At 47.2% G+C, this 15,196-nt stretch overlaps 1 protein-coding gene across 1 annotated transcript; it reads right to left on the bottom strand.

Annotated features, from left to right (window-relative positions):
• Positions 1 to 1,853: 1,853 nt before the first annotated feature.
• On the bottom strand, positions 1,854 to 14,249 carry LOC136932122 (SAM pointed domain-containing Ets transcription factor). The gene is made up of 6 exons (XM_067227550.1): positions 13,719 to 14,249; positions 8,069 to 8,546; positions 4,823 to 5,020; positions 4,316 to 4,363; positions 4,065 to 4,199; positions 1,854 to 3,437 (listed from the first exon to the last, which is right to left on the bottom strand). Exons 2-6 carry the CDS (start codon positions 8,535 to 8,537, stop codon positions 3,259 to 3,261), a joined length of 1,029 nt encoding a protein of 342 aa, XP_067083651.1. The 5' UTR covers positions 8,538 to 8,546; positions 13,719 to 14,249; the 3' UTR covers positions 1,854 to 3,258.
• Positions 14,250 to 15,196: the final 947 nt, after the last annotated feature.

Raw genomic sequence — 15,196 nt, forward strand, 5'->3', positions numbered from 1 at the left:
ATTCTGCAACAATGGTGTCTGCTATGAAAAACCAATGTGAAGCCGTAACGGATGGCGAATATTTAAATACCATATCTTTCCTTCTGTAACTAATGTAGGGGAACATCGGTTGTCAATGTTGTGGAAAATAATATTAGTCTGTTTAGAGTAGCCTAGCGTGTCTCCGACTTTAATCCCTCAACTGTAGTGCCTGTTCATCTGCAACATACAGAAATAAAAGACGTAATCAAAAAATTATCACGCAATGTTGGCGTTGTTGGGCTGTGGATTTAGCAGGGTGCGGCTTGTTACAGATGCGATCTATTGTCATAGGTAGGTCTTGAGTTAATCACCATCGCACATTATTGTGCACTGTTCAGGATTATGCAATCCTGTGAATCGACCAGTAGAGGTCCCTGGTGAACAGACAACTGTCGTTTCCCTGCGTAGACTGTGAAACACGGTACAACAGCTCTGAAAAGTGAAGCCAAAACATCTCGATCGCCACCTGGTGGCTGGCTGCAGTATAGGTCATAAGTCCAGCCCCCTCCATGTTAGCGAATGGGACATGAGCCAAACAAAAAATGCACGTCAAAAGATTTTTTTCCAAAGACGGCTTCTGTCATTTTAGGTAGTTCTTATCACGCTGATGTCTGTTCAAGTACTCATTTTTATGATCAGTTCCTTTTTAATTGGTTATTTGACAATATAACAGATCTAACAGGCTGGTCTCAGGTCAGATCTAACAGGCTGGTCTCAGAATTTCAACCTTTGAAAACATTGTTTGTGCAACTTATTTTTCAACTCTTTTTTCAACCACTTAACTGAGGCTTCATTACTGAGAGGCTGCAGTACTGAGAGGCTGCAGTAGTGAGAGGCTTCATTACTGAGAGGCTGCAGTAGTGAGAGGCTGCAGTAGTGAGAGGCTGCAGTACTGAGAGGCTGGTAGTCTCTCTCTCAGTCTCGGCCTACTGCAGAACTAACAGGCTGGTCTAACAGGCTGGCCTCAGGTCAGATCTAACAGGCTTGTCTCAGGTCAGATCTAACAGGTCAGATCTAACAGGCTGGTCTCAGGTCAGATCTAACAGGCTGGTCTAACAGGCTGGTCTCAGGTCAGATCTAACAGGCTGGTGTCAGGTCAGATCTAACAGGCTGGTCTAAGGTCAGATCTAACAGGCTGGTCTCAGGTCAGATCTAACAGGCTGGTCTAACAGGCTGGTCTCAGGTCAGATCTAACAAGCTGGTGTCAGGTCAGATCTAACAGGCTGGTCTAACAGGCTGGTCTAAGGTCAGATCTAACAGGCTGGTCTAACAGGCTGGTCTAAGGTCAGATCTAACAGGCTGGTCTCAGATCAGATCTAACAGGCTGGTCTCAGGTCAGATCTAACAGGCTGGTCTCAGGTCAGATCTAACAGGCTGGTCTAACAGGCTGGTCTAAGGTCAGATCTAACAGGCTGGTCTAACAGGCTGGTCTAAGGTCAGATCTAACAGGCTGGTCTCAGGTCAGATCTAACAAGCTGGTGTCAGGTCAAAAGTATACAGTACATATATTTGTGTAAAAAAATGTAAGGAGTGAAAGTAAAAAGTTGTCAGAAAAATAAATAGTGAAGTACTGAAACCAGAAAAATCTAAGTACGGTCATCTCTGTAAATCAGTTTAACAAATATTTGATGTTCCTCGCAACCCGATGAGCTTGTGTTTTGATGCATTTATTGATGCACTGAGGTGAAATTAGATTGTTGCTCCCTGGGTAACTGCCAGCTTTGTGGACTTTGGTAGGCTATTTCAGTAAACTGTAATGCCCCAAAAGGTTGTCTTTTTAAATAGTAAGTGGTAATGCTAAACAAAATCCTATTCAAGTTCATGGTATTCTAAAGTTGTACTTAACTTTTATTAAACTTTTATTTAGGCCATCTGGTAACATTATCTGTCATCTTATATTCTCTGTTGCTGCCTGGAATACAGCAGGTAAGAGTTAGACAGGCTCCACACCAACATAGAGCACGCAGAATGTAAACACTTGAGGTGATCAGAACGTAACACAACACTAGGCCAGTAGTTCCTCCCCACGCTCTTATAGGTGGGTCACATGACAGAGCAATTCTTCACACCTCTCTCACGGAGAAGGCTTGACCGCTAACTCCATTGTGTTGAGTAGTAAAACATTAATGATTTAACTAGGTGTTGTTCCTTCAGTCATTGTCTGCTGGTCATTGTAGGTTTGCAGTCTCAGTGCACTGTGTACCACAAAAAACACAATGCGCCATGAAATTTTTGAGATAAGGTTTTTGATAATTGACATATATGTTATGTGGGTTACTGTGGAAAAATACTGAGGGGAATAATAGTTAGACCCCTGTTTAAACATTTTCTCTTCCGTTCACATAGCGCCGTGGGTGAAGCTTTAGTCTCTATTTCAGGTTCAAAGAAGTGCTGAACTTCTCGGTCTGCATTGTTGCAGCGTGGAGATCAGAAGTGTGTGATTAATGCCTGACTGTTTGCCTCGCTGGGAGAAAGCCAAAGCCAAACCCAGGGTGAACACTCAGACACGCACACACGCAAACGCACGCGCACACACACGCACAAACACGCACACACCCAAACAACACACACTTTTGACATTGTTTTGACAAACAATGTATCCTGTAAAATGAAGATAAATGGTTTAGGTTAAGAAAACCATTCACACACATACAAATGAAACATACGTTCATTAAGATACACTAACCTTTTGGCTTTATGGCAAACGAAAATAAGATAAGATCATTTTATATGACATGACATACAAGAACAGGCAGAGCATGCAAACGGAAAAAGGCAGTTCAGTTTCTCTTGAATTTATATGTTGTTGAAAAGTCAACGCCTTGATCACATTCTGTTTTGAAAAACCCCCCGAAAAAATGTCCTCCACCTTCTCCGCTGAGCGTGAGCGGGGCAAACTGTTGGTGATCCTGAGAAGCCTTAGCCCTCCTCGCTGCAGGCGGTGAGGGGAGATACCTCCTAGCCCTCCTCGCTGCAGGCGGTGAGGGGAGATACCTCCTAGCCCTCCTCGCTGCAGGCGGTGAGGGGAGGTTGTTTACACGGAGGCTTGTCAGTTGTTCAAGTCTGTTCTTTTTTCCCTTCCAACCTCGTCCTGCTCACGGCAGCGTGGGTGTTTAAGTACAAGGTGTGACTTCAGCTACCTCTCATCTCCTACACAGGCATCTCTCCTCCTCCTATCTTTCCCTTTCTTCCTCCACACCCGATATGAAGGGATCTCTCTCTCCTCCTCCTCCTCCTCTACACCGGGTGAACGAACTGGTAGACGAGCCTCTGGGAGACGTCTGGCTTGCGGATGATGCCCTTCTTGTAGTACTGTCGTATGGAGCGGCTCAGCTTGTCGTAGTTCATGGCCGGACGGTTCTTCCTCAGGCCCCACAGCCGGGCCACATGGCCAGAGTCCTCGATCTTGAAGATGCCTGGAGGAGGAAGGAGAAGGGCAGAGAAAACACAGGGACTTATGGAACTCCTTCTGACAATAGAGGAAATAACAGCGCTAACTCTACCCTGTTGCTAGCAGTGCTACCTCTACCCTGTTGCTAGCAGTGCTACCTCTACCCTGTTGCTAGCAGTGCTACCTCTACCCTGTTGCTAACAGTGCTACCTCTACCCTGTTGCTAGCAGCGCTACCTCTACCCTGTTGCTAGCAGCGCTACCTCTACCCTGTTGCTAGCAGCGCTACCTCTACCCTGTTGCTAGCAGCGCTACCTCTACCCTGTTGCTAGCAGCGCTACCTCTACCCTGTTGCTAGCAGTGCTACCTCTACCCTGTTGCTAACAGTGCTACCTCTACCCTGTTGCTAGCAGCGCTACCTCTACCCTGTTGCTAGCAGCGCTACCTCTACCCTGTTGCTAGCAGTGCTACCTCTACCCTGTTGCTAACAGTGCTACCTCTACCCTGTTGCTAGCAGCGCTACCTCTACCCTGTTGCTAGCAGCGCTACCTCTACCCTGTTGCTAGCAGCGCTACCTCTACCCTGTTGCTAGCAGCGCTACCTCTACCATGTTGCTAGCAGCGCTACCTCTACCATGTTGCTAGCAGCGCTACCTTTCTCCTTGTTGACCCAGCGGATGCAGCGTCCGTAGTTGTGGGGCTTGAGCAGCAGCTCTCGGAGGAACTGCCACAGGTGGATGGGCTGTCCCGTACAGGAGGAGTCTGCCTCGGACCACAGGTCCTCACCGCCTACACACACACACACACACACACACACACACACACACACAGGGCAAAGCTGTGGTTGAGGGATTCAGCTGGGTGGACATGAGAATGAAAAGTTTAAAAAAAAGTGAAAGTCGTACCGGTCAGTTTGGCTTCTCCAACTGAACACCGCTCCTTCATCCAAGCAGCTGGAGAGAGAGAGAAATAAAGGGTAGAGAGACAGACAGAGAGAGACATAGAGAGAGAGAGAGAGAGAGAGACAGAGAGAGAGAGAGAGAGGGTGGAGAGACAGAGAGAGAGAGAGGGTGGAGAGACAGAGAGAGACAGAGACAGAGAGAGACAAAGGGTGGAGAGACAGAGAGAGACAGAGAGAGACAGGGAGAGACAAAGGGTGGAGAGACAGAGAGAGAGAGGGAGAGAGAAAGAGAGAGAGAGACAGACACAGAGAGAGAGACAGAGATAGACAGAGAGACAGAGAGAGAGACAAAGGGTGGAGAGACAGAGAGAGAGACAGAGAGAGAGACAAAGTAAAAGAGAAAAAAGAACAGGAGAGTTGTGACAGAGAAAGAGAAATGTTCAGCATCATATTTCTAACAGACGACAGACACATCTGAAACCCTACCCAGTCCAAACAGAAGGACACTCACCTGACTTCCAGATGTCCAGGTGGGCGTGGAGGGTGTCCCCACACTGGGGCGAGCGCTGACGGAAGTCCTCCTCGCTCATGGCACACAGGTCCTTTCCCGTGAGCTCCTGGAAGGCCCTGCCAGCCTGGGGGAGCCGGTACAGGTGCTCCGTCCACAGGAGCCACTTCTGCACATTCCCACAGCTCCACTCTGCAGGGTCTGCAGGGCCCACAGGAAGGACCACATCAACCACACGTGCACACACACACACACACACGGGTGTGCACAAACACCATATGCATTAACACACACCTGCACATACCCATGTAGAGACACACACACACAAATGCATATACATGCACAGACACCCACACACATGCCACACACACATGCCACACACACACATATGTAGAGACACACACACATACAGTTAGGTCCATAAGTATTTGGACATTGACACAATTTTCATCATTTTGGCTCTGTATACCACCACAATGGATTTGAAATGAAACAATCAAGATGTGCTTTAAGTGCAGACTTTCAGCTTTAATTTCAGGGTATTTACATCCAAATCAGGTGAACGGTGTAGGAATTACAATACATTTTATATGTGGCCCCCCCCTTTTTAAGGGACCAAAAGTAATTGGACAATTGGCTGCTCAGCTGTTCCATGGCCAGGTGTATGTTATTCTCTCATAAAGGGAGTTCGTTATTTCATTGACAAGGAGCAGATAAAAGGTCTAGAGTTCATTTCAAGTATGGTATTTGTGTTTGGAATCTGTTGCTGTCAACTCCCAATATGAAGTCCAAAGAGCTGTCACAATCAGTGAAGCAAGCCATCGTTAGGCTGAAAAATCCAAACAAACCTATCAGAGAGATAGCAAAAACATTAGGTGTGGCCAAATCAACTGTTTGGTACATTCTTAAAAAGAAAGAACGCACTGGTGAGCTCAGCAACACCAAAAGACCCGGAAGACCACGGAAAACAACTGTGGTGGATGACAGAAGAATTCTTTCCCTGGTGAAGAAAAACCCCTTGACAACAGTTGGCCAGATCAAGAACACTCTCCAGGAGGTAGGCGTATCTGTGTCAAAGTCAACAATTAAGAGAAGACTTCACCAGAGTAAATACAGAGGGTTCACCACAAGAAGTAAACCATTGGTGAGTCTCAAAAACAGGAAGACCAGATTAGAGTTTGCCAAAAAACATCCAAAAGAGCCTGTACAGTTCTGGAACAACATCCTATGGACAGATGAGACCAAGATCAACTTGTACCAGAATGATGGGAAGAGAAGAGTATGGAGAAGGGAAGGAACTGCTCATGATCCAAAGCATACCACCTCATCAGTGAAGCATGGTGGAGGTAGTGTTATGGCGTGGGCATGTATGGCTGCCAATGGAACTGGTTCCCTTGTATTTATCGATGATGTGACTGCTGACAAAAGCAGTAGGATGAATTCTGAAGTGTTTCGGGCAATATTATCTGCTCAGATTCAGCCAAATTCTTCAGAACTCATAGGACGGCGCTTCACAGTGCAGATGGACAATGACCCGAAGCATACTGCGAAAGCAACCAAAGAGTTTTTTAAGGCAAAGAAGTGGAATGTTCTGCAATGGCCAAGTCAATCACCTGACCTAAATCCAATTGAGCATGCATTTCACTTGCTAAAGACAAAACTGAAGGGAAAATGCCCCAAGAACAAGCAGGAACTGAAGACAGTTGCAGTAGAGGCCTGGCAGAGCATCACCAGGGACGAAACCCAGCGTCTGGTGATGTCTATGGGTTCCAGACTTCAGGCTGTCATTGACTGCAAAGGATTTGCAACCAAGTATTAAAAGTGACAATTAGATTTATGATTATGTTAGTTTGTCCAATTATTTTTGGTCCCTTAAAAAGGGGGGGGGCACATATAAAATGTGTTGTAATTCCTACACCGTTCACCTGATTTGGATGTAAATACCCTGAAATTAAAGCTGAAAGTCTGCACTTAAAGCACATCTTGATTGTTTCATTTCAAATCCATTGTGGTGGTATACAGAGCCAAAATGCTGAAAATTGTGTCAATGTCCAAATACTTATGGACCTAACTGTACATACACATTCACATGTACATACACACAAACACACACACAAGTGCAGAGCTACACACACCCACACTCGGATACACACACCTTCACCCAATATGTGCTCTGTAGCTGTTCAAGCAAAGACAAAATTCAGTTTCTTCGGAAGCCAAAAGATTCCATCTTAATGGATTCTTGTAAACGTTGGTGTTTGGTTAAGCTAACAGATGTGACCTTTTTGGAAAAATGATGAGTTTGCTTAAGGCGTGTGTGACAGTGTGTGTGTACAGTCAGTTCTCCCAATATGAAACTGACTCCGGTGAGTTCAGACAATGATGGAGGACAGATTGAGTGACAGTGTCATCGTGACAGAGCTGTGTTTGCCCTGCCAGTTCTGCCAACCTCGCCCTAACACTGTGTGCATGTATAGAGGCAGGCACCATCACACTCTCTCCCAGTCCAGAGGAAATGGATTAAACAGATCCTGGAGAGGGTAAATAGAACCTGCGTCAGCGACCAGTTACACAGCTGTCACTCACACTATCTGGACAGGTATCTGTTATTTTTACAGATCCCAGGAGTAACTCATACCGTCGCTGATAAGTATGCAAGATAAACACGCAGGCCTAACCGATGTACCGAGTGTTTCAGTGTTTCCTGGTGTCGAGAGGTGTAGGGTGTCGGAGATTCTGAGATGTCTGTCATTTGTAATTTCAGACTTGAATTGAGATAGTTATTGTTGCACGGTAGTTGAAATGTTTTTGCGCAATAGTTGAGACAGTTATTGTTTCACGGTAGTGATATTTCACACCTGCTAAATTTGACAGCTGTGCATTTCTCATCCTTGATATTCCGCTGAACTTTGCAGGCACCAATTCTACATCGCTTTGGAGAAGAGTCTGCTAATATTAATAACATTTCAAAATGTGATGAAAATGTGAATGAATTAATTTTTTGTCTATGGTTTTCCTGGAGTGATGATGAACAATTTGAGGTAGATTTACCTGGAGTGATGTTGATGTGTTTGAGGTGTTTACCTGGGGTAATATTGATGAGTTTGAGGTATTTACCTGGGGTAATATTGATCAGTTTGAGGTATTTACCTGGGGTAATATTGATCAGTTTGAGGTATTTACCTGGGGTAATATTGATCAGTTTGAGGTATTTACCTGGGGTAATATTGATCAGTTTGAGGTATTTACCTGGGGTAATATTGAGCAGTTTGCATGCCGTCTCCACATCCTTCAGCACCTCCCCGACCACCAGACTCTGCACCTGCTCCAGGGAGCGCTCCTCCTCCGGGCCCTGCAGGGCCTCAAGCCCGGGGGACAACCCCAGGCCCTGGCTGTCAATGACCGGGCACTGCTCCGGTTCCCCCCTGGCCTCCCCCCTGGCCTCCCCCCTGCTCAGGGGGACAGCCAACGCGGGCACAGCCTCGCTGACCTTCACCAGCCAGGCGGAGTCCTCGGTGAGGAGCATGTCGATGCAGGAGAGGTAGAGGCCGGGGAGGCCGGGGAGGAGGCCACGGTCCATGGCCTCCATGCAGGGCTTGGTGTCCTCAGCCTCCCAGGCCTCTCCTCCAGCCGGAAGGGGGCTCTCGGACACGGGCATGCCCAGGCGGGGTGGGGGGTAGGCTGGGCTCCCTGGGTGGTCTCTCCCTGGCTGAGACATGGCTGGGTACTGGAGGGATGGAGGGGCCAGACACATCGGTTACAACCTGCTGGAACTCTACAATCTTTGATGAAAGGGCGAAGGACTACGCTGTTAAATGTGACGAGCGTAGAGGTGATGTTACATTTACGTTACAGGTTCACATGTTCGTAGTTTAATTTTCTCTGCTTTTTTTTCAAACTGATCTCAGTGTTAATCCTGGTAGGGTCTCTAAACCCTTAACACTTACACAACTTAAACACCAGGGAATATAACAGATCCTCTAGTTCTGGTGGACTAGCTCTGTCACAATAAAATCACTGAGCCTGCGATTAAGATAATTATTTGTAAAAATTTAAATTCATTGTAAACTTTTAAAAAACTGGATAATTTCTCAAAATGTACAGGTTATGTCTTATTGTTCATTAACATCTGTGCAACCACAACAACAGTTTCACAACACTTACAAAAAAACAACAAGATGTTCCTCTGCAGTAAATCTAAACAGCGATACCTTAGAAAACCTCGTCCTGCCAGCTAAACCTGCGTCCTCGACATCGCAGTTGCAACCTCCACGAGCGAGAGATGTTTCGTCTGAATCCTGACAGAGAAAAGCTCTGAGAACACTGAGTGGGTCTGAGGTGAGAAGCCGTTTACTGAGGCTCTTTAAATGAGCCCTGAGCCCTGGAGAAGCTTCCAGAAGGACGAGGAGAGCCTCACCACACTGGGGCAGCAAACTGGATTTGACTGAGTCTCTTACTCGTGGGTCAGTGGGCCAGAATGGCCGTGTGTCTGGGGGTGCGAGGGCTGAGCTGAGGCCTGAAGAAGACAGGCGCCTGCCTCTGCCTCCACACCCCTCCGCCTCCACACCCCTCCGTCTCCACACCCCTCCGTCTCCACACCCAGCTGGAGATTTTAATCAAATGGAAGTCAAGAGAACGGGAGACGCCCTGACGGAGTCGAGACGCCCTGACAGAGTCGCGACAACACGTTGTCGTTCTTCAACCATAATAAACTTTTTTTATCTCAGTTATTGCGGCCGGTCGAATGTTTGACACTTGGTGTTTAGCTCTGGTGGGTTTAATGCTTGGGTGCACGTCTGTGTGCTGGAGTAATCATTATGTGTCAATATTGTATAGATTTCAGCTGATTCTCAGGTGCTGTAATCTCACTGATGTTGCACACGCACACATAGCTATTTCCATTTTCTATCCATCTACCAGCTGTGGCAGCGTGTGTGTACGTGTGTATGCGTGTGTGTGTGTGTATGTTAGTGTGTGTGTGGGCATGGCCATCACACAAAAGGGTTATCAGTGTCTGGGCTGGTGCCATGCTGCTGTAAAAGATTTTCTCATACTGCACATGTTCCCAGTGGAGACAGGCAGGGCCAGAGAGCGGATCTCCGTTCATAAAGCCACCAGAACAGCACCACACCCAAACAACCTCAGATGTTTCAGGAAACATCTCGTTGTCAGGTAGCACACTGACGTGGGTAGGAACACGCCACAGGAAGACTCTGTGGCAGATCAGACTCAGTCACACAACAATCCCCAACGAAAAATATGTTGTTCTCTCTAAAATAAGTCCTCTAACTATCACCCCACCCACCCGCCCTCCCTCCATCTCCCCCTCTCCCTCCCTCCATCTCCCCCTCTCCCTCCCTCCCTCCCTCCATCTTCCTCTCTCCCTCCCTCCATCTCCCCCTCTCCCTCCCTCTATCTCCCCTTCTCCCTCCCTCCCCCTCTCTCCCTCACCTTGAACATTCCCCATCCTTCACTCCTTCTTTCATCTCCCGACTTCCCGCAAAGGCTCCTGGGATGTGTCAGTGTCCCTCCTGTGTTCAACGGGAGTCCGATTAAAAAGCTCCTGCCTCCTGCTGTGTGTGCACTCTGCCCTGTAACAGCTTGCACTAAGCCCATTACACCAGCAAATGTAGCCATATTAGCTCTCTCCAAAAGGGGAAAGGGACAGAGGAGAGCGGGGCAAACACAGGCCCCAGGGGTAGAGGAGAGCGGGGCAAACACAGGCCCCAGGGGCAGGATTAAGGCTTTGACTGATCTCTAAATGAGTTTGGTGAAGAGGCTGATATTCATTTCAGAAGAATTAGAGTTTGCTCCATTTACTGGCAAGGCAGCTTTTGACACCACAGTCAAAGGAGACCCCCAAACTGCCTCATCCTGCTCTATCCTGCCCCAAACTGCCTCATCCAGCCCCAAACTGCCTCATCCAGCCCCAAACTGCCTCATCCTGCTCTATCCTGCCTCAAACTGCCTCATCCAGCCCCAAACTGCCCCATCCTGTTGCTGTACCTGGTCCCCCCCTCCAGCCTGCAGGTTCGGTGTCTCTGCACAGCGTCAAGGCTGCCTCTGATGTCGTTAGAAGACGGTTCCCCTGGAGGGATGTTTGGAGCTGGTGGTGTATAGGGTTTCACATCTGAGTTGATGTCGTGATGGTTCTAGCCATGGTGTAAAGGGACAGTTCACCCAAATATCAGAAACGTCCAAGTGCATTTTTTTTGTGTGTTTGTTTCTTGGATGCAGTGGACCAGCTTTATTAGTTGAAAGTATAATTGATTTTTATCATTTTTACTCAAGACTAAGCATTCATCTGCTGTTGTGATCTGTCCAGAATTGATTGTTTAAACCTTACAAGTCTGACCTTTCACAGGACTCATGAATAAACTGTTTTTCCTCCTCTATCTCCTCCACTCCTTTCCTCCTCAACCTCTCCTTCGCTTCCTCCCCCCTTTCCACTCCAAGCTTGGCCTCCCTCTCCCTTTCCCTCTCCCTCTCCCTCTCCCTCTCCCTCTCCCTCTCCCTCTCCCTCTCCCTCTCCCTCTCCCTCTCCCTCTCCCTCTCCCTCTCCCTCTCCCTCTCCCTCTCCCTCTCCCTCTCCCTCTCCCTCTCCCTCTCCCTCTCCCTCTCCCTCCCCTCCCTCCTCTCCCTCTGTCTAGGTCTCTTGTTTGATTGTGGAGTTTAAGGAGTGTATATAACCAGGCGTGACTGTTTGCTCTATGTGCAACTGCGTGCGGTTTAAGGAGAGATTTGGAGCCAAAGGGATTCTTTGTTATTGTTTCTCATGGGAAACACAGCTTAAAGAGTGAAAGAACTGAACTCCAGGACTCAAGGAAAGGAGTCTGGAGGAGGGTGTGAGGCATCAGGAGGTTCCCCTGGCCCGGCCGTGCTGAAGAGATAGACCCAACAACTGAGCGGCAGCCGGTGTTCGCTACAGAAAGATGTAGAACCGATTACAGCCCCTTTACAGATTATAACTTTCGCTAAACCCTCTTTGTTACAAGCCCAGGATGGCCAGGTGTCAAATATGAGGTCTATTCACACTGTCAAGACTGCTGTTAGGAATAGTTTACTCATTTTACAAGTCCCATTTTACAATGTGTGCTTGAAGGAGAGAGACTCCAGTGAAGAGTGAGAGTTGTCTCTGTTAGTTTGACTTATTGACCCCTAGTCTTTAAAGAAAAACATACAATGGCTTTTCATTAGTATAAACAGAATACTCAATTGCATAATTTTCTTGATGCAAAACAATGTATGTTTTATCTTATATTTTTGAGGAAATTAATATTAATAAATGTTTGTGGTTCCAATTGGCCCATTTCATGGCATCCACGACTTATCCCTTAAAATTGCATTTAGTCAGAATTCTACTGTACCAGAATGTTTCTGGGTAAGAACCTTTGACCAAAAAACTAAATGAAGAGAAAGGTTATCCTGTGAATTTATCCCCGATCTGGACCCTGAGCACAAGGTTTGGAAAAGTCTCCACACATATTCATCTTCTGTCTGCTGTAGAAAAGTCTTTACAAGTCACTGATAAATCTGCCTGTTAGAAAGTTGTTGTTTTACATCAGGGTTTACAGTTTAAACGTATTAAAACTGTTTTTTAATACTTTTTAAAAAACCAACAGACAGGACCAGATTCTTATCTCGTCCTCTCCTCTTAGTTTGCGTGTATTTTCTCACAAGACTGTTAAGGCCGGTGATTCAGGCATCCCGCCAATTCACCCAGAGTGAAACACTCAATATAAGATGCTGCTCACAGTTATTGTGTTTCTGGACGGGACATAGTTCCAGTTCTACCAAGAAGCAGAACCTCAAGTCATCAGCCCTCTCATTATCTCTGCTGCCCGCAGGCACAGAGGGCTGTGTTTCTGTTGCGACGCAGCCGAGCACGGTATAGAGCTTGGCCCCGAGCCACACCACACGCCTGCAGCCTTCCAGAGAAGCACAGCCCTCCTCCTGCACACCTGCAACGCTCCCTGGGGCGGCTGGAATAGGTGTGTTGGCGGATGGTTTAGCTCAGGACTGAGGTGTCTCAGAGAATGTGGGATTGTGTTCACACACCAAGGGTTGATGGTGAAATCTGATAGGTGGTTTAAGCTGCGTGAACAGAACAAGTTGGACGAGGTTATAAAAAGATCTGCTGTTTGTGATGGAAGAGGAAGTGATATTTAGATCTAATGACAATAAAACTAATCTTGAATTCCACCAGAAAGATATATTTTTGGATAAGGTTATTTATACACAAAACAACTTTTTTATTTGGATGTAATAGGGGGAAATACACAAAACTATTCCAGAAACTAAAGTAGACCTACATATTACATTGTTAAACACTGATAAAAATATCCCTGAAAAATAACCTTTAGGCCATTTCTAACAACCCCTGTGATACCATCACCTCCCAGTCTCAGTCCCTCTCTCAGTCCCTCTCTCAGTCCCTCTCTCAGTCCCTCTCCCAGTCCCAGTCCCTCTCTCAGTCCCTCTCCCAGTCCCTCTCCCAGTCCCAATCCTTCTCTCAGTCCCTCTCTCAGTCCCTCTCCCAGTCCCAGTCCCTCTCTCAGTCTCTCTCTCAGTCCCCCTCTCAGTCCCTCTCCCAGTCCCTCTCCCAGTCCCAGTCCCTCTCCCAGTCTCTCTCCCAGTCCCTCTCTCAGTCCCTCCCAGTCTCTCTCCCAGTCTCTCTCCCAGTCCCTCTCCCAGTCTCTCCCAGTCCCTCTCCCAGTCCCTCTCTCAGTCCCTCTCTCAGTCCCTCACTCAGTCCCTCTCTCAGTCCCTCTCTCAGTCCCTCTCCCAGTCTCTCTCTCAGTCCCTCTCCCAGTCTCTCTCCCAGTCCCTCTCTCAGTCCCTCTCCCAGTCTCTCTCCCAGTCCCTCTCTCAGTCCCTCTCCCAGCCCAGCTGTTCTTACCTGGGCAGTGGTGTCGCTCCCTGACAGGGGTGAGGAGACGACCTGGATGATGTTCCTTTGGTTCCAGGACAGGCAGGGCCCCTGGTGAACCCAGGTCCGGCTGCTGTCAGGTGGGTTTGATCTGCAGCCTGGTCCTGGTGTCTGCTGGAGGTCCTGGTCCTGGAGATGGTTCAGGAGATGCTGCAAGCAGCAGGAAGGGCAGGTGTCTGTCTCCCTGACAACAGAGAAATCCTTAGCCTGGGTCCTGAGGCAGATAGTCTCTCTCTCTGTTTCTCTCTCTCTCTGTCCCTGTCTCTCTCTGCCTGTCTCTCTCTCTGTCTCTCTCGCTCTCTGCCTGTCTCTGTCTCTGCCTGTCTCTCTCTTGCTGCCTCTTTCTCGCTGCCTCTATCTCTCTGCCTCTGTCCTGGCTCTGCCTCTCTCTCAGACGGTGGTACAGGTGTTGCTAACAGGGCTGGGAGGCACAGCTCAAACTCTCCAGCTCTCTCTGTGACAGGGCACCTGCCTAGGGTGTGGACTGTGTCAGTGGGAGTGAGTGAGTGTGAAGGAATTCCTGCACCATTGACAGCAGCTCATATTTATAGGGCAGCCCTCTTCTACTTGTGCACACAGTCTGTGTGTGAGGCATGACCTCGGTGTAGGAGTTCGGCTTTCAGTGTCTTCCCTGCCCCCCTCCTCCCCTGCCCCCCTCCTCCCCTGCCCCCCACCTCTTCTAAGGAAATGAGGAACCTTTTCAGCTCTGATGGTACAATACAAGACTCAGTTCAAAGGGGAAAACTTGGGACTGCTTCCTGGCATTGTTTAATAAAGTTCTAGTCATGGCTGTCAGACCATGGATTTCCTCCTGGGTTCATCTTGCTTCTGTTAAGTTTGAAATAAATCTGAATGTTTTTTCCAACACCATTAATTAATCAGTTTAATTGTTTGATACATTTAGAAAATAGTATAAGTTACTTACTACATGATAAAAATTTAAATAGAAAAATAAAAAAGCGTAATTGGTATTTTGTCAAATTTGGTACAAACTTAATGTTTTTCATTTTCTAAAGCATAATCAACAACAGCATGAATGACAAATTATTTAAGCTGCGACATTTGTAACGTTATAAAATAATTTCACTGATGAGAAACATCACCCTCAATTTCAGGTTAATTTATTTGTACCCATAGGTAGATCTGGTTATTCCAACATGAATAATAATCAGTTTATATGATTTGTGAACTTCCGTCTTATCCTCTGGTTTGAGGAAGACTGACGGCGGTTTCACAAAATAAGCCACAGATGAAAAATAACTGTCAGGAAAGTAGCGGTCCGAAATTGACATTCCACTGACACTGAGCTGCTCCTCTGTGTTGCTAAACAGAGAGGAGCAGCTCTCAGAGGGCCTCATTAGCTGACACATGTTTATAGGGACAAAACTTGTATTTTATTACTGAACAAATCTGTACCTTCATCCCTCTTCAGCTCCTGTCTTCTAATC

This window comes from Osmerus mordax, chromosome 1, assembly GCF_038355195.1.
Source record: "Osmerus mordax isolate fOsmMor3 chromosome 1, fOsmMor3.pri, whole genome shotgun sequence".
In the NCBI taxonomy this organism is placed as follows: Eukaryota; Metazoa; Chordata; class Actinopteri; order Osmeriformes; family Osmeridae; genus Osmerus; species Osmerus mordax.